This window comes from Labrus bergylta, chromosome 4 (assembly GCF_963930695.1).
Source record: "Labrus bergylta chromosome 4, fLabBer1.1, whole genome shotgun sequence".
NCBI lineage: Eukaryota > Metazoa > Chordata > Actinopteri > Labriformes > Labridae > Labrus > Labrus bergylta.
In genome coordinates this window covers 30,482,111-30,501,354 of record NC_089198.1, presented here as the reverse complement: position 1 = coordinate 30,501,354, position 19,244 = coordinate 30,482,111, and the positions used below count along the sequence as shown (strand labels likewise).

At 40.8% G+C, this 19,244-nt stretch overlaps 1 protein-coding gene across 5 annotated transcripts in view; it reads right to left on the bottom strand.

Moving 5' to 3' along the window:
- Positions 1-19,244, bottom strand: part of col15a1b (collagen, type XV, alpha 1b) — a 72,625-nt gene that overhangs the window by 6,580 nt on the left and 46,801 nt on the right. For 2 of the 5 annotated variants that reach the window (XM_065954361.1, XM_065954358.1), the window contains 26 exons: positions 18,947-19,009; positions 18,717-18,869; positions 17,448-17,597; positions 15,585-15,638; positions 15,050-15,085; positions 13,997-14,134; positions 13,804-13,863; positions 13,681-13,716; positions 13,500-13,541; positions 13,201-13,263; positions 12,277-12,312; positions 11,509-11,589; positions 11,192-11,257; positions 11,006-11,041; positions 10,586-10,648; positions 9,101-9,190; positions 8,002-8,037; positions 7,817-7,870; positions 7,573-7,629; positions 6,879-6,938; positions 5,748-5,792; positions 3,010-3,091; positions 2,866-2,891; positions 559-657; positions 254-398; positions 69-133 (listed from right to left, as the gene is read on the bottom strand). In XM_065954361.1, the coding sequence (XP_065810433.1) occupies positions 69-133; positions 254-398; positions 559-657; positions 2,866-2,891; positions 3,010-3,091; positions 5,748-5,792; positions 6,879-6,938; positions 7,573-7,629; positions 7,817-7,870; positions 8,002-8,037; positions 9,101-9,190; positions 10,586-10,648; positions 11,006-11,041; positions 11,192-11,257; positions 11,509-11,589; positions 12,277-12,312; positions 13,201-13,263; positions 13,500-13,541; positions 13,681-13,716; positions 13,804-13,863; positions 13,997-14,134; positions 15,050-15,085; positions 15,585-15,638; positions 17,448-17,597; positions 18,717-18,869; positions 18,947-19,009 (1,836 nt within the window). The remainder of the gene's footprint in view (positions 1-68; positions 134-253; positions 399-558; positions 658-2,865; positions 2,892-3,009; positions 3,092-5,747; positions 5,793-6,878; positions 6,939-7,572; positions 7,630-7,816; positions 7,871-8,001; positions 8,038-9,100; positions 9,191-10,585; positions 10,649-11,005; positions 11,042-11,191; positions 11,258-11,508; positions 11,590-12,276; positions 12,313-13,200; positions 13,264-13,499; positions 13,542-13,680; positions 13,717-13,803; positions 13,864-13,996; positions 14,135-15,049; positions 15,086-15,584; positions 15,639-17,447; positions 17,598-18,716; positions 18,870-18,946; positions 19,010-19,244) is intronic. The other 3 variants (XM_065954359.1, XM_065954360.1, XM_065954362.1) reach the window with 3 other exon arrangements.

Sequence of the window (19,244 nt, the reverse complement as noted above, 5' to 3'; positions counted from 1 at the left end):
GGGCTCTGTAGAAGTCGGGTAACAGAAATCCCTCAACAAGTAAATACACCGTAGATCAGGGTTCTTACCAGGTTAGCATTTCCTGGAGATCCTGGTGGGCCAGGAGGGCCAGGAGGGCCGGGGATACTGACGGCTGAGAACGACACATCAGAAATATATAAACATTCAGTCATGCAGTTACATTAGGAGGTCTTTAGATTATGAACCATAACTTTCATGGTCACTATCGTGGTTCTCCTCTTCACATAGATACCTGATCCATAGCCAGAGACAGGTCCTGGGGGTCCAGCAGGGCCTGGAGGGCCTCGTGGACCAGGTCGTCCGAATCCAGGGGGTCCAGGTTGACCCGGAGAACCAGAAGGTCCTGGAGGTCCAACAATGGACTCACCTTTTGGACCCTACACAAACATGTAAACAGAATCAGCGTTATCCTTTGGGTAAAGATATTAAACAGCAGTCAGGGTCGGGATCTGCTGCAGGTAGAAGCATTCTTAACAATGAATGATTTACCAGAATACATTTCTAGGTGTATTTATCTTTGTCATTATAAACACTCACCACAAGTCCTGACCTCCCAGGCAGTCCTGGAGGACCTGGCAGACTGCTATCACCTTTGTCTCCCTTTTGACCTTTGTATCCCTGATCACCTCTGGCCCCCTGAGAGACATCCACAAGTTAATTGACGAACTTACAGAAGACTGACCCCACACTATTTAAAGGCACATTCAGGAATATCCAGAAGGCAGTATTAATATCAATAATATTAATACTGTCTTTAGGATTTAACACCTGTATCTATGTGAGCACAAGAACAGTATGCTGAAAAAACAGAAGGGCTGAAGTCAATAAACCCAAAACGACACACATAATATGTTCTGTAAAACTGGAGCTCCTGTTTGGAGAAGTTGGATGGATTTGCTACAAAGCTAAGCTATGTGCCGCTATATGGGTCACTATATTCTTACACATGTAGCTTGTGTTGCCCTTATGACATTTGTTATGTTTTCAGAGGTAGCTTGCGGGACACCACTTTTATCTTCATATCTGATGATGTCATTTCCTGTTGGGACTCATATTGGATCTGCAGCAGGCTCAGTCAGGCTCTGGAGTGAATCCACTGCCATCCACTGAGAACCATCGGACAGGAAATGCTGCAAGTTATTTGTTTGATCAGAGGGGTGTTAAAGAAAGTTTACCAGTAGTTATTTTAAGAAAATGTTGTTTGTTAAATTAACAGTATTGTGTCATGTGAATATGAAATGTAAATCTAAAGCTAGTGAACAGACAATGAATGTTCAATTGTTTTTATTTCACAGTTTTCACCGACATGTTTGTCAGGAAGAGTGACGGAAAATGAGGGAAACTTGCTCGGAGTCTTTTTTCATTGACTCTGTGCTTAGTCAGAGTTTCAACACACTGCACGAGAACACTGCACAGCGCACAACGTCAGATCAGCTGTTCGGGGTCAGTGTCAGAAGAGGTAAGAAATGTATATTATTGTGGAAAAGAGGAAATGTTGTTCATGACAGATACTAGAGGACACTGAACCAGAGCTCACAGAGGAATCACTTTTACAGATGAGACTGGCAGACGGAGAAACAGAGGAAAACTGAGGCTGTGGCTTTATGGTGAGTTGTTTCATTCATTTTTTTTATACAGTGCTAGCTTTCCTGATTAGGTTTTGGTTCTTCTGTGCTCTTTAGGAAGAGTCTAGATGGATGATTTGGTGTTGATTGAACAGTATTTGATTTACTTCACTCCGGAGAAATGATTTTTGGACTTCTGAAATAATTGTACATGTTGGTCCGGCTGAAATAGTACAAAGTAAACATTTTTGAAGCCGAACTAAGTTACTTATTCCGTATCGGTTTTACCGTCTTCAGATCTGGGTTACCTGTTACTGTGTGCACAGGTCATACTGCTGTGATGTCACTTCTACCGATCTACATGGATCTTGCCCGAATTTCCAATTTGGAATTCCGACTTGAATGGCCGTTCCATTGCACTTTTCCGAGTCGGAGGTCGTTTTTACAATGGAATGCAGCACAACACACCCTGATAATGCGGTCGGGGGTTGAGTAACTCTTGCATGGATACGCGTCAATTGGGCTCAAACTGGACTAGGTGTTCTACGCATGCTCTGCAGTTACTATGCCGGGCTCTGGCCCCTGGAGAGACCTGGCATGGTCTACTACAGAAGCCAGGTTGTTGACTACCATCAGATATCACCATAAATTAGAGGGTTAGTGTGCATCACACCTGTACCAAAAGTGTAGAGTATGAAATGTACAGAGGTATAAAGTCGTCCATGTTTTCACAGTTCAACATACAACCAGTTTGCCGCTTGGTCAACAGGAAGAAGGTCCAATAGAAACTCACTGAAAGGGGACATATCGCCACCTGCTGTAGTGGGGTCAGACATACTTACGTCTATAAATGGATTCTCCCTCAGTGTTTGAGTACTGGGACAAAGACAGTAGTCCGAATGAATGACCTAATCCAGCTTTAAACTGTACACAACTGTGCACGTACCGAGTGTTGCATGTGGGGTTTTGATGTTTACATTCAGTGCATCCAGCTACTGCTGTCAGAGGACGTTATCACCATGACAACAATATAGATACATATATACATATCTTAGTATCCTTGCTTCTCCAAACAGGGATTGTGCTGCAAATTATCTACTGCACAATGTACACTCATCATTAATAAGTACCTCATACAACCTCCAATCAAAAACCAACAAACAAAAACAAGCTATCCTTGAACATGACATGAACCCTGACCTCTTTAATTTAAAGGATGCTGCTGAAGTGTGTCTTGAAAAAAATCTGAACCTTTAGTGTGCGATAAATCAGTACTCACCACAATTCCATCTGGAAACCCGGTGGCTGTGGGGGAAAAAATGGAACAACATAAATGCTAAAAGTTCCTGCAGTAATATCATTTTACACAGTTTAAAGAAAATAAATGTCAGAGAGCGAATGAGTGTCTGCTGAAAGCTTTTACCAGGTGCCCCCGGCTCTCCCGGTGTTCCAACATCTCCTTTGTCCCCTTTAGCTCCGATTGAATCTCCTCTTGTCTCTGACTCCTATAAACACACACACACACACAGATACATGTTAACATCACTTGAACGTGTATATTTGATAAACTAAATCTGTCAATAAAAATTCAAGGGGAAAACTTTGGATATGATAAAAAACAAATGTCAATAGTTATGACATTGATGTCAGCACTGCACAAACACCTGTTAAATAGACATAAGACATGCATGCTTTAACACAGCAGCACACATAGTGCTCTCTTGGCCGTAGTGGTTAAAATACAACAGGACAGTGTTAAAACAGGCTGCACCCCTCCTGCTGCCCCACATTTGAAAGATAAACCCAGTAAAAGGTCCATTCAGGGCGCACTGCATGCTGGAAGACTGGCGCCCTTTTTTCTCCCCCCTGCCCCTCATTTGCAGACTTTATAATGTAAACTTTTTTTAGTGGTTGTGACCTTCTGCACACTTTATTCATCCTACACTGTCAAATTTCAGGGATTAAAGTAGTTACGTCATCTTGTTGCAAAGTTGGCTGTTGAGATGCATCATCAATCAATCAATTTGTATTTGTATAGCGCCAATTCATCTCAAGACACTTTACACAGAGAGCAGATTTAGGCCGCGCTTTGTTTGTCATGGGGAGATAATGGTAAAGGACATGCGTCGTCATTTCAGTCTGTTTCTGAGGTAAGTAAAATTTGCTTTAACTACAAACAGAGTAGAGGTAACTAGGCTGGATCACATTTTAATATGTATGGACAAGATTTGTAATTTTCTCCGGACTGTAACATCTTTTTTAGCTAATGTAAAGTTAGCCGACAAGGTCCAGTTAGCTTATTACCAGACACATCTGTCTATCATACCATTGTGGATAAACCTAGACCATATAATAACTGATTAAGAGTTGTGATAAGTTAACTTGAATGAGATGTGTTACACTTTGGGGTCCTAACCAATGTTGCTGACAAGCTAACCCAGCTAATTAAGAACAGGGATTCTAGTTAGCAACGACCGGTTGTATCTGTTTCATAGAGCTGTTTTTATTTTGGTGGATATTCATGTCAGCACCACTTGAGGTAACTGACCTGGTGTTAAAAGTCATTAAGACTGCTATGTCTGTCTGTCTTCTCCCTGACGTACTCGGCTCATTTGAAATGTACTGCTGTACCTCGCCTGTGCACCATTGTGTTGGTTTAGAGGTGGGATGACATTGTCATGTTCACAGACTAGTTAACTAGTTTTTATCAGCCGGCATTAAATACACACTGATACTGTACACAATTTCCTTCATGCTCTGTGTGCAGTGTCATTGTTCTAATTCTTATTCACTCTCATGAGTCGGGTAAAAGATATAATTCATTAATAGAGGAGCCCTTCACCACACCTGAAACCCAAAAACTTAAAGAAAAAATAAACCAGATTACAGTTAGAAAAAAAAATCCAACAAAAACCACAAACACATTTACAGTAACATTTCAACCAATGAAAGGCCAATCAGAGTTTGATTTGTATCACTTTAAAAAACAATCAATTGAGAAAGAAATTACTCTTTGACAGAGGCGTGTACAGAGGTGTGGCCAGGGTTGGAATGCCCCCCCCTCCCACCCTAGAAATGTGACCACCCCTGGTGACAACCTAAATATCCCAAACCGTGAATGGCTATTTGCCCGCTCAGAGGCAGGGGCAATGTTCAGACCAACTATACTTACTTTGTACTTCATTTCAGACCCAAGGTCCATATCATCATAAAAAAGCACCATATGAAAGCCCATTTAGAGTTGTGATACTAGTTTTTTTGTTTTTTTTGCAAAGGCTGCAAGTAGTTTTCTTTATATATCTATGTTGTATATTTTATTTTGGTTATTCTTGCAATCTGTCTTACTTGTAGTGAACTAACTGGCAATGTGTTGGGACTAAACCATTGCAAGTTAGACTTTGTCATGAAAGTAGATTGGTGAAGATCGAAAGGGGTAAATAATTCATATTTATTTGTGTGTTTGTGTACACATAACACTTTAGACCACCCCTGCATAAGTCAATGCTCCAGTTGGGCCACTCCATTCCAGAAAGTCTGGACACGCCCCTGCTCTTTCAAATAAAAAATTGAAGCCTAAGAGGTGGAGTTTCCTTTTTGAGTTGATTGAAATTAAACATGATTCACAATCCACTCTGATGTTTTTCCTCCTGTCTGTCATCTCTCTCCTCCTTGATAAAGAGGACAGTAAGAAAGGAACGTGGCAAGCAGGATTCAGACTCAGACCGCCGTCATCACCAGGCATTAACATTCATCTCAGGTCATCAAGTTAGAAATCTGTTGTAAATGAAGTCAAGATGCCCCTAAGATTGTTCCAGCATCGACCACTGTTTTTTTTTTTCATTAATCTTGTAAAATGTGTGAAATATTGACATGATATGAACTGTGTCTAATCACATCCTGTAGACGAGAGGAATGTTAACGCCTGATGAAGAGAGGCCAGACCCACAGACATGTAGCTTCTTTAAAGGATAATCGGGACGGGAAGGGGGGTGAGGAGGAGTTGAGGGAAGGGTAAAGAGAGGTGGTGGTAAAAGTAGGGAGGCTGTTTGAAGCCCACACCAGAGAGCTGCCATGCTGCTGCACCCACACACCAACAGAACCACCAGATGGTCCCATTTCACACCGAAACAGACCAATCAGATGGTCCCACTCAAGACTTACTCGTCCCCTTTTGCAGTGCGGTCGTGGTCGCACCGGAAACACTGTCTTTAAAATTCAAAGAAGAGCAGCGTGATCAGACTGAGTGATGATGGAAGATCGAGTCTTTGTTGGAACGATGCAGAAAAACAGTAGCGTAGAGGAGCTTTAAAACAACATGCTGACAGTAATATTCACCTACAGAGCTGACACTTCTTGCTTTTCAAATCCAGAGTGTCTTATTTATGTCTTTATGTGAACTATGTGACTACAGCACGTATCTGATTATTGTGAAACCTTGTAAAAATACAAGATTACTTTATTACAAGATTATTTTCTTAATCATCTCTAGCAGACATCACAGCTTCACAAATCTACTGGGGCTGAAGATCGATGATGTTTTTAAAGGAACCTCGAACGCAGATCATTAATAAAAATGCATGTGATTTTAAGAATTTTCTATAAAGGAAGAATGTGCAACATTTTACACATAAATACAGCAGAACACCAGAATATCCTGTGTAAATGTGTCTCTGAGTCAGGACTGTCTACAATGAGTGAGAAGTGTGAGTCCTGCTGGCTGTGTTGTTGTCAGAGCCGTGTTTACATCATGTTTACATCATGTTTACATCATGTTTACATAGACGGGACGGCCTTGTGTATAAAGCTGTTTTAGTCAGGGACTAGAGTGTAGTGTCTTTAGATCTCTGTCATTCTGTGTTCATTTAAATGCATTGTGAAGCTATGAGTTAACCAGTGTGCTAACATTAGCATGCTAACACAACAATGCAGGACAGGCTATTGCAGCTCGAACAAAGGACAATTTTGTCAGCCGCTTGCACTTAATGGTGCTTAATTATGATGCGTTCTAAATAAAAACTCCTTTGTGTGAACGGGAGTGGAGAGTAGAGGCTTTTGAATAGCAGAGGTGTGGCCAAACAGAAGTTTGTTTCGTTTTAGTTTCATGCAGGTGCTCATGGGTGACAACTACTGGATCAAAAAGTTGCACATTCTTCCTGTAAGCTTTACCGGACATAATTCAGTGTAACAAGCTTCGTAAGTAGTCACAAAGTGATGGCCCTAAATCATCATCATCCTGTTTATGAATTAATAATAATAAATCAGAGAAATAAAATGAACAGATGGGAAACTTACTCCGTTCAGGCCAAGGATTCTTCCTGGGACTCCAGGTGGGCCTGGAGGACCTGGAGGTCCCTGTTGGAGGGAGAAAAAAACATATAAGATGTTGACATAGGTGTTAGTGCTCAACTAATTTACCTTATGTAATTTATATCAAGATGAAGAGTCATTTAAAAAAAAGGAAGCTCCACCACAGTTCAAGATGAAAACACATCCTGCAAGGAATTGTTTAAAGCTCAATAGTACAGATTTATTTGTCTGAATCATATATTTCTTTTTCAGTCACACAATTTACGATCGCATCATTTGAAATATTTAATGTAACAGAACATAGTTCTTGTTTGGTGTCAAGGCTACGACCTCATCACTCCTCGCAGTTTTAATTTACATGCAGATAATTGAGGAGTGATGGGATGATAAACCCTTGAGTCAGAGACTACAGGTGGAGGATGGGGGTGGTTGGGCTGAGCAAGAATGCAGTACTGCTGCAGATCAGAGCTGGCAATGAAAGAGCAGACCGGAAATCTCAGAGCCTAAATAGAGCGCTAATGGGAGGGAGGTGTTGTCAGGTGATTGTGGAGAATGATGCATGTCAAGTGTGAAATCAGTTGACTGCCTGAACGAGCTTGCAGGCATCGCCTTAGTATTGTTTGGGGCTTTAACATTAAGAACTTTGTCGATCCTTCTCCTTCCTATCTCCTCCTCTTACCTGCAGGCCGACAGAGTCTCCTCTGTCACCTTTCCTCCCGGGCATACCAGGTCGACCCTGCACAAAGACAGAGAGGAAGTGTTTGTAAAGTTAAAGAGACTTTGTCTGCAGTGTGTGCTGACGTTTACATCCTAAGGATACAAACACTTCTTTAAAGATTTGATTTCAGTTTTGAAAAGACTGCTTCTTTGCCCACAGATATTAAAAACAATATCTTGACAAGTAGCCACACACAGGTACTCACAGAGCGACCGGGGAAGCCGTACTCTCCTTTCTGTCCAGTTGGTCCTATTGGGCCCTGAAATGAACAGAAACACAGCCATGTACACAACATCATTATATGTTTTTAGTATCTCCAGCCATAATAATAGATTTGACTTAATTAAAAAACATTTGTGAACTTTAATGCACTCTTTAACATGAACTCACCATGAGTCCTGCATGTCCAGGATACCCGCGGTCACCCTATCAGATGATACAGAAACCCAGAATCATGTGGGATGTGTGGTGAGATTGTGATTCATTTCAGTCATAACTAATACATTTTTTTTCTCTATGAAAATGGAGGAATTTCACCATATTAAAAAAAAAAACACACTATATTGAGTCCTGATCAGTGCTACAAAATGCTCCAAATATACTGTATGTCAAGGGCTTAGGTTATGATCAATAATTCTACAATTCTTTACACATAAACCTGCAGGGTATGGGGGTAATAGAAGTTTACAACATTTCAATGTAGCTGTATGATTGTTTAAATAACTAAACTAAACTAACCACTAATGCATAAACAGGGGTGTGTTCAGAGGGGTGTCCTGTGCCCCCCTCTAATTGGCCACCCCAAAATCCTTAACAACTATTTTGGTTGTGGTATGACAAGATGATAGAAGTGTCTTTGCATTTAATAGCAGCACCTTTTAATTTGTTACTGTTTTAAATTGTTTGCAGTGTGAACGCAGCTAATGGTCGGATCAGATTGTTTTTGGTTTGGCTGTTCACACTGCTTTTGAAATGTGGCCTGTATCAGACTCATTTTGGAATCTAGATACATGAGAGTGACCCAAATCTGATTTGAAATTAGATCAGATTGTGACTTGTGCTGTTCACACTGTCATAAAAAATCTCATCTGAGTCCCATAGGAGCAAACAAAATCAGATTCAGGTCACTTTTGGCTGCACTGTGAACGCAGCACAGCTGGACCACCCCAGACAAAAGTCATGCCCCTGTGAATAAAGACCAATAGAGTTGGCTGGAATATTTGTCCTCTGATATTCAAATGTTTCTTCTTCCTGCTTTCTAACAGGTCTTTATCAGATTTGCATGTGTATCCCCCACATGTTGATTTACAGAAAAACATCATTATCGTCTTAAACTGAGTCAGTGTGTTGTGCAGGGATTAGGAAGAGAACAGTAGCATGGAGGGACCAGTGCCAAATGAATCACCCAACTATTAATGTTTCCTAGATAACATAATGAGATGCATCATCAGTTACTGTTTAAGGGTTTAAGGAGCCACTTTTCTGGTACCTTGATGCCTTTGGGCCCTTGGGGGCCTCGTGGTGCTGATAAGAGAGATCCGTCGGCAGCAATAGTCACCCCTGGCTCTCCCTTCTCGCCCTGTTAGTGTAAAAAACAAACAAATGTAAAGTGTGAATTGCCTTAAGGAAAAATATCACAATAAATGTTCGACAAATTAGATATTTCCAGGATGAACACAAGATGTTGACAAAGTAAAAGTAGATCTTTGGTGATAAAAACAGGGACAGTGTGTTATGTTTTCTTTACCGAGATGAAACAGGACTGAAATGTAAGAGTCAGGCTGTCGGATTTTCAAAATCCCTGACTGTGTGTCTCACACTGTGTGTCTAATCATTCAGTCAAAATAAAAACAGGGGAGAGTAGAGGTGTGTGTGTGCGCTGCCAGGCAGAGAGCAGGAGAAGCAAGTGTGTGTGTGTCAGTGAAGCAGAGCGACAGAGAGAGCACGAGCTGATGTGATGACGAGTGTTAACGAGCTAACGATAGCCTATGGGATAATAATTATCAGTAGCCATATAAGGCGAAGGCTTTTTATAAAGATGCATAAAAAGCTGTTTAATGAGTTTAATCTGTAGCTCCCCAGATGTTTTTCTCACCACACTGTGGATGTACTTCACTAGAAGACAAAGTCCGTCATTCAAAGAATATCAGTGTTGTCATCAGTATTATGTACCTCACTTCAAGTATTGATAGTGCTAAATTATTATCACTGTGAGAGTTTTATAATAACATTAATGTTACAGCTGCATTAATGAGGTTTTTCATGTGTTTATGAGTTTAGAAAAAACAGCTGATACGACCTTTCACCTTTCTATAGGCTGCATGAAGGAGGTTAACTGAAGTGATTCAAGGGGAGAAACATTTTTGACTACAAGTAACGACTAACATGTGACTTTTTATTGACTAAAACTGGACACTGCAGTCTACTCAAACCTAAGGGTAAAAAATGTGACTAAAAAACAAATTACTGTCTAAAGACAAAGACTAAGCCTTGGTCTAAATAAGCTGCCAATACAAAAACTAGAGCAGTGTGGCTTTCTTGTCTCAACTGTTACTCGCTGGAACATTTTTAACATTTTGATTTTATTATAGTAACAGCACATTGTTTGTTATACTTTGGGCGGCTGTGGCTCAGTTGGTAGTTGGTCGTCTACTAACAGTTCAGGGTTCCAATTCCAGCTCATGCAGCCACATGTCCAATGTGTCCTTGTGAAAGGCACTTAACCCCAAGTTGCTCCCACTGCTTTGTCGGCGGCATATGCATGTGTATGAATGGTATTTGTTACTTCTGATGTTCTCTTTACATAGAAAACTCTACCATCAGTGTGTGAATGTGTAGGTGTGACCTGCGATTTAAAAGCGCTTTGAATATTCAGAAGACTAGAAAAGAGCTATACAAGCTCAAGTCCAATTTCCATTTCCATTTCACATTTACTGCCTTGCTTGTCACAGTTTTGTGCTTGTCTAGTTCTCACCTTGATCCCTGATGCCCCCTGTGTACCTGTAGGGCCGACATCCCCCTTTGGTCCCCTGGGGCCCTGGGAAGAGGAAAAAAAACAGTAGTGAAGCAGATCTGCTGTATTTAGCAACATTTTAAAAGAATGCCATGAAACCTTGAACATGTTGCTAAAAGCATTTCCTTAAACAAATGCTGAAGTAAAAAGCTTCCCTGTGGGGCAATAAGATAAGAGAATCCTTTATGGATCCTCAGAGGGGGATCATTCTGGATAATAACATTAACAGCGCTGTGGGTACCTACCCTGTTCAGCCCAAAGTCAGCGCAGCAAAATTGGAAAACAAAATGCACACACTCGTTTATAACATGTTCTCCTCATGAAGTCAATGAGAGTTACAAATGCTCAGCTTAAGGTAGTGTGAGAAAAAAATGTTCTTACAGGAAATCCAGCTCTGCCAGGCAAGCCTTCAGGGCCCTGCAACATGCAAACACAACAAACGATCGTATACGCACATATGCAATGGAGTCAAAATGCAAGCTGTTTCTCTGCAGTTGTCTGTTTGCATTCAGACGGGTCATCTTAAAATACATTGTCACATTTCATTACTAGCGTCTTGCTACACACCCTGGGCCCCGGGGGTCCTCTGAGCTCTGTGAAGTTGAAGCTAGCGTCTGTAACATTGAAGGGGAACTGTAGACAGAGTATGTAAAGAGTAAGTTAGGACACAGTTATCACGTTTTCAGAGCTTTGTTAAATTCACAAGTTATGCCCTGAGACCTCAGGACAATCCAAGTAACAACAAATCTGGCTTTACTGTACTCAAAACATGCAATAAAACCTCATTTCTAAACAGCCTTAAACATAAGTTTGGTTGTTCTTTATCGTTTCAACATCGTCATTCAGTTAAATGTGATGTTGTGTTTATAAGTGGAGTTTCATACTTCCTGCAGACTGATAGGTCCAGGAGGTCCAGGAGGTCCTGGGGGTCCTGGGATATTGAGTCCGTCAGCACCTCGATCACCCTTCAGGACACAAAATAGAAATAATAAGTCCTTTATATTAGAAGGTGTATAAAGGGAAGGCAGCGGTGTACAGAAATATATGATGCAGCCCAGACGTTATCAAAGATCTGTATTTAACCTGCATGGACTGATGACTGTTTTTGGAAATTTAAGAGCAGAACCCTTGCTGTTAATTTACCTGGGACTCCTTTACTTTGCACTTTTGTGCAATATTGGTTAATTAATAAAGCCACCACTTTACTTTTGCAACAATTTCAGCCTACTGAGCAATTCTACTAAAAACATGTTTTTACTCAGTACCAGTGCAGCACAGCCACACTTAAATCCCTTTTTTAATTTAGAATTACAACCAGTAATGTTACAAGTAGAAATGTTAACCTGATGAATGTAAGGACAGTATCTGGATCTTTAGCTGCCACATGCTTCTGTTTGTTAACTAGCTGGTTGCTAACTGTGCCTGTGATAATGGAAAAAGTATTTCTTCTGCAGTAAACCACATTGTTTACAGACGTGTTAGTGAAACAATAGTTAAACATGAGCTGACAAAAGTTGATATACGTATATGACTTTTTAGTGTCCACATGTTTTGTTCAGAATCAGAATCTGGTTTTATTGCCAAGTACATTTACACATACAAGGAATTTGACTTGGTGTATTGGTGCTAAACAATTAACAAGATACACTTACCTTTGATCCATGGTTCCCTTTTTCTCCTTTCACCCCCTGTTTGGAAAGTTAAGAGAAAAAAAACTAGTTAATGTGTTGCAAATTATTAAATGGGGACGATATTGTTCAAGGTTAATCGGACCAAAATTAATCTTATTCATTACGGGTCAGGACTGCAAATGTACCAGGCAGTACGCAACACAGAAACATGTATCAGGTCAAAGACGGCGTACAAAAACATTCCCCAACAAATGCTGAGAGGTTCATGTGTGAACACTGGGATCCACATCACACCTGTCCCCACACAGTGTATCATCATATACCCCATGTTCTTTCACTTAATAATTCTTCTTGGAGCGGCAGTAGCTCAGTCCGTAGGTGACTTGGATCGGAGAATCGGAGGGTCGCTGGTAAAAAAAAATACCCTACACTCATTACTGTAACTCAGGGGCGCTGCTTGTCAACATGCAAGGCAGGCAACTGCTTGGGGCCCCCAGGCCAATGGGGGGGCCCCAGAGGCTGACAAACTTTGAACCAAAGCAGCAACCCAAAATGTCCAAATTTTGCAGTGACAGTAGGAAACCTGCCTAAGGGGGCCCCATCTGACAGCACCCGATTTCTCTTTTGCCTTGGGCCCCAACAGACTATAGTATCGCCACTGCTGTCACTCACTTGTTATCTCTAAGAAAAAAAGGGCCCAAAATCTTCATGCTCATGGGGATGATGAGTCCTCTACGACCTACAATGTTGCAACATCCACCACTTATTGTAAATGCACAGCCAAACAGGATATTTATCAAAGACTTACTTATCCCCCGAATCGCCAGAGCTGTCCACATCACTTCATTTAAAGCGTTTGATGAAAAGATTCAACCATCTATAACATGATGTAAAGTTGAGAATCATCAAAACATTTGTCGTGCTAATAAGACCTAGACAACTTACTCTAGCACCTGGTAGTCCAGCAGGACCCTGGAAGCCCGGTGGTCCTGGATCTCCTGTCTCACCCTGCAATCACACACAGCAAAGACAGAGTTACAAGTTATATGAGTGGTATGATGAATCTGTAGTCAGTTCCTTTGTTTTGTTTCAATCTATATAGAATAATTTCTATTGTGTCAGTAAACTTAAATCATAAAATGACGTCTATATTTAACTTTAACGGCCTACTTAAAAACAGGGTAGAGAGGATTATACCTCTATATCTAGACATTTAAAGCAGTACTGCTTCAGAATGAGCTCACCTTGACAGAGAGCCCCAGAGCGCCTGTGGCTCCATCCTCACCCTGCAGGAGACGAGAGAGCATCTTAAACAACCAACCAATCAAGACAGTGCCATAAAAAGTATACACACTGGCACACTGTCTACAGCTGTTATACCAGTGACCTTCTGCAAGCAAAACCCCAAACATCTTGAAAGATTACCTTAGGTCCCTGTGTTCCTGGTAGGCCAGGAGGACCCTGGAAAAACAAAACAGGAAACAGTTTCTATATTTGATGTAATACATAAAGTGAGTCTACCATAAATCACGCACACTCTGGTGCTACCTGTGGGCCTCTGACTCCAGCTCCAATCAGCATGTCACTCTTCCCAGATCCCTCCAAATCCTAAAAAAACAAAGTCCAGTCTGGTGTTACACATTAAACTGAACCTGTTATCGCCATCATGGCCTATAAATGAAAGTACATCCCTGTGGGTTTGTTAACAGCAGTAGTATGTGGATCTTAGAAGTTGCATCACCTCTACAAAGAATTTGGTTCCCGGAGGTCCAGGGGGACCAGGCAGTCCCGGGGGACCTGAAGGGCCTCTCTGCCCCTGTGGACCACTTGGCCCTGGTTGTCCAGGTAGTCCTGCTGTTCCGACAGACCCACATTCACCCTACGGAGATAAAGATAAAAGGAACTCTTATAAGCATACGTGTAGGTTGCCTTGGTAACATTGTTTTGACCTGGCTGTGAAGTGAAAAATTACAGTCTGTATATAAATAAGGACAAAACATCTTAGTTTGAAGCCAAAACACCCAGCGACTAGCATGACCATGGACTGTATAAAACATGGACGTCGTCTCAGTGAGGTCATTTGTTGGTTTACTGAAGGGGAGTTGAAGCCAAACGATGGTGGTTGCTGTTCTGAAAATGGTCTCAACCTAACTTTAGATCAATCTAGAAACACGTGAAGACATGTAGCTATGACACCCCTACTTGCAGTCATATCAGTACCGCTCCTAACTATGCGTTACTCTTCTCCTTAGTATAATAAAAACATACAGTGTGTGCCGATAAAGACATTAGCTATTCAGCCTCAAATTGTTCTATAAACCAGGCTGTAAAAGTACAACACAACAACCTGTGTCGGTTTGAAGCAGACGCTCTATGAGGTAAAGTTTAGTAACTCTAATGTTTGTCCTTGTTACGTTTCCTGTCACCATTCTTCTCAGAGCAGCAGGAGCCTCATTTGTCAACAGAGCTCTCTACCATGTGGTAGAGAGCTAATTTCTGTTTTAAATAATGAATGAAAAAAAAAAAAAAGTCAACACTCATAAACCAGCATGATGACAACTAACTATTATTGCTTTAATATTTTAAATAATAGGCCTAGTTTAATTTCAAAGTCTGTCATCTGTTAACATGGAGGGGGCGCGTGGTTTATGACCTTCTAGTCAGCTTGGGGAGCTCTAAATCTTTTGGCTTCACTTTTGACAACTCTTGTGCTGTCCAAACATTGCAAGTGAAAAACATTAGTCTTTTTTTGGTGGAAATCATCATAGGTTTTTGTCTTAAATTATTACATCACCTTTGGTCCAGATTGCCCAGGCAACCCTTGGTCACCCTGAGGATGAAAGAGAGCAGATGCCTTTACTTTAGCAGTGGTGGAAACCCAGACAAGCACAAGATCCATATCAATAGAAACAGTTCAAACATGAACCAGACTACGTGTGTAAAGCATATCAGGAAACGGTTTCCAGCTTTGTACTGCTTACTTCTCTCAAGCCATAAACTTTCTTCACTGTGAACTCTCCATCAGTTTCCACAGACTTCCGCTACATGTCCCATCTACAAAATTCAGCTCTGTAGTCTCCTTACCTTTACTAGTCCCCCTTAGCTCGACAGCTTCACTCTGCGTATAGTGGACCATTTCTGTTGTTTGGTTGCTACTTCATCCTCATTTCTATCTATCTTTGTCTTTAAGTTTTGGTCCTCTTTTCCATTAACAATTTGCCTACCTACCTATCAACATGTGCTTGTAACCAATCTATTGGCCAAAATCTTGACTCTTTAGCCCATTGAGCCCCCATCAAAGAACATATTATCCTTCTCAATGATCTCACCTTCTCTCCCGCAGCTCCTGGCAGACCTGGACTCCCATTTTGTCCTGCTAGACCCTGAACAAACCAAACAAATACAGACACAAGTAGAGGTAGACAAATGAAACTTAAGTTACAGAACATGTGCTGGTTAGTAAAGCAGAGCTATGTGATGTTTAGCTGTTTGTTGATCATTTATTCAGAGGGGACAGTTATCTTATTTAAAGGAATAGCCAGACTTTTGCAGAATCTGTCATTGGCTAGTTTACTAGCGATATCCTAGTGATACGATCATCCATCAAGTCGGTACAGGATTGTTAACTTCACTGAATTATGCTTACACTTTGGAATAGTCAAGTTAGACAAACTTCACTGTCACATTGATGTCAAGTGCTTGCTCGTGGTGGATAAATATTGGGTCTCTGTAAATAATATCACAAAAATATGGTCTCAACCTTCATTAATTATAATTTTTCCAACTCAGACACCAAACTGGCAGAAATGGCTGCATTTCATCGATTTATTCAGCTCCTTTATTCAGCTCCTCTCTCTATCAGTACTCTACTGATACAGAGATAGATACTTTATTGATCCCAATTGTCCCAATGTATTTGTGCAATTTAGAAAGTTCTCTCTCTTTCGCTCGCAGCAGCTGTTGGTGAACAAATATGGCTAAAGATCTGAAGTATTTTTCTGAAGTCCACTGCGGTACTCAGTCATTAAAATAAAGGAGATTGCATCACTTTAAATCATGTTGTATTGAAATGTATTGAAGGATCAGAAATTTTGACAACCTTACAGGATAGTTTTAATTAATAAAAAATGTGTAAGTAACTGTTTATTTGACTTTCTGGGCTTTTGCAGCCAGCCTCAAATGGACTCTTGTGGAACTGCACCTTTTTTTGCCCTCAGTTTTTCCAACACCAGAGGTTGCTGCTTGATCTAGAGCTGCTCTTTGGGTCCTGAGATAACATTTGTTATGAATTGGCACTCGTAATACAATTGATTGTTGATTTTCAGCCAATTAATGGTGCAAAGGATGAATGATTTTAATGAACCCACTTCCTTTCCTGAAGTGATATTATCAGGTCTTACTTTTGACATGACAAACAGTTTAAACAAATAACAGACTGACTTTCAGTCTCCAAATTATGAAAACTCTCCTGAGTCGTTTCAGCACATTGAAGCAGCCTATTCTCTTGTTATCATCATATTTGTTAAACGACAATGTCCTTTAAATGTTTTAAAAAATGAGCATAGTGAAAGTTTGAGAGATACATCAGCATGCCTTGACACTTTACATCAATATCAGATTATAAGCAGCAGTTTACAATAGGAGGGAAATAACAGATCAGTTAAAAGGCAGATTTCTCCCTTCACCATGTTGTATTAAAAAAGCAAAATGGCGCTTAAACTGAGTTTACACAGCAAGTTTGAACTCAGTTCTTTTATTTAAGCATGAAAAGAAACCTAATGTCATGATAATAGTTAATCCCAAAGTGTCAGCAGTAACAATGGCTGCCAGAGGGATTATGGAAGAAGCAAACAAAACTGTGATATCATCCACATAAACATGAGAGCAGAGCCAGCCAGGTTAGAATAACTGATCAAGCTGCAGGCAGGCCATTGAGACAACATGGTTGGAGATAATATACAGTCATTAGCCTGAGTCATGAGGCCATGTGTTAGAATGGATGTTTATCACAGGTAACTGTTTGAAAAAAGATCAAATCACTACTCATGTCAATATAATTTATGGATTATATTTGATAAAAATGAGTGAGCACTATGGTAGGAGTGTCGCTCCCTCAGTACTCAGGCTGTTTACTGTACTTCTGCCTTTTATTGTTTGCTTGGTGTCCAACCAAGCAAACAACAGTGATATACCTCGCCTGAACCCCAAGCAGACCCAAAGTCAAGCCCAGAACCTGACGCAAAACTGGGTTCAGGACTGAAACCAGAGCCGAGGTCAGAGGACGACCCCGAGCTCAGGCCTGAACCATCGAGCCCAGAACCACTAAACCAATCCTCAAACATCTGAAACAGAGTGAAGACGGGAGAGGAGCAGGAGGAAAACGAAGATCAAGGAGGGGGCAAAGTAATTGGTGAGGAGAAGGAAAGAGAAGGAGTAATCGAGGGTGAATAATGAAAGGAAAGGTAACAGCAGAGGAAGAGGGAGGATGAAAGACAGTTATAATCTGTGACACACAAATACGATCACTACAATATTAATTACTAAGAAACACAAACTGGACAAAAAAAATGATTTTGCTAAATGATTGAAGAAACAGATTTATGACAAACTTCAAGATGGAAGATGGAAAAAAATTACAAAGAGAAGAATACAAAAAAACACAAGTAAAAGTGGAGGACAAAGAAACTAATCTGGTAGAAAAGGACATTAAGTATGCAACAATATAATTCTCAATATACAAACTATGAAATACTTAATGAAACACAAACAGAATAGCATTTCCATGTCTTCAATCTTTTTGTTTAAAAGACACATGAATGGTTTGGTGCTAATATGTTTCTGAGAACGTGTTTCTAAGTGAGGTCATTACGTATTTTGGACTATTCAAAGCTTTCAGTCACATGACTAGCGTGGAGGCCTGGAGTGGAGAGTTCAGGAAAGTTCCATTGAACACTCTGAAACGGAAACTGGCTTTTTTTATTTTAAGTAATCTCTTAAGAACGACGCAAGTTAACCTTTCCCGACGACCGCAGAAAAACTGAGATATTTAGATTAAAAGGAAGTTGTGGGCACTTGTGACTCAGGAAAATAACTTTGATGATGCTGGGTCAATAATGCTGCCGTTTGGGAAGTGAAGGGGAAGAAATTCTTCATCATCAAAGCATAGCTGAGTGATAATTAGCTAACATAAGCTAGCTAACGTTATCTAACGATAGCATCAGGATCACTATCAGCTGTCACTGTTAAAAGGCAGACATATGATATACTGATCAAGTTAACACGATATTTGATGCCTGGTGTGACATCACGTGAAGCTAAGCGAGTTATAAACTTGACAAGTGAAAATGTGGAAAGTGTAACCTGTAGTGTTTCTATTTCTGAAATATTCTTCTGAATATCAGAACAGCTGTAATTCAGTCATGATAATGATAATGATGACCGTGTATGTATGAAAAACTCACTGGTAGTCCTGGTTGTCCTGGAAACCCGTCTCTGCCGGGGGTACCAGGTGGTCCAGCATGCCCTGGAAAGATGCCTTCAGCTGTGCCAGAGGATGACAGGTTGGGCCCAGGAGGACCTGGAGGTCCTGGAGGCCCAGGTAGACCAGGAGCGCCCTGATGAAAAGAGTATTTTATCATCGTTTAAGTGAAACAACCAGGCTGTTAAATCTCTCTCTGCAGCCTTTTCTTACCCGGGCGAGTTCTGTGTCACTTTCCAGGTCTTCAAACCCAGAGCCAAGGGCGTCTGCTCCATACTGTAACACAGGAATTGTTTTCCTAATCACTAGAAAGTTTGGTGACTTCTCTTATAAATACTGCGGCGCAGTTACCACCAACTCTCAGCAGACAGTTTGTTTTCACTCTAACTGTGGGTGGCCGTTAGTGTCAGCGTTTATGAGTAAAACACAAACTCATTTTGCAATGAGGCTTATTTGCATAGAAAGGGGGCATTAATGCTCATTTAAATATGTGCAAATGAGACTCTCGCTC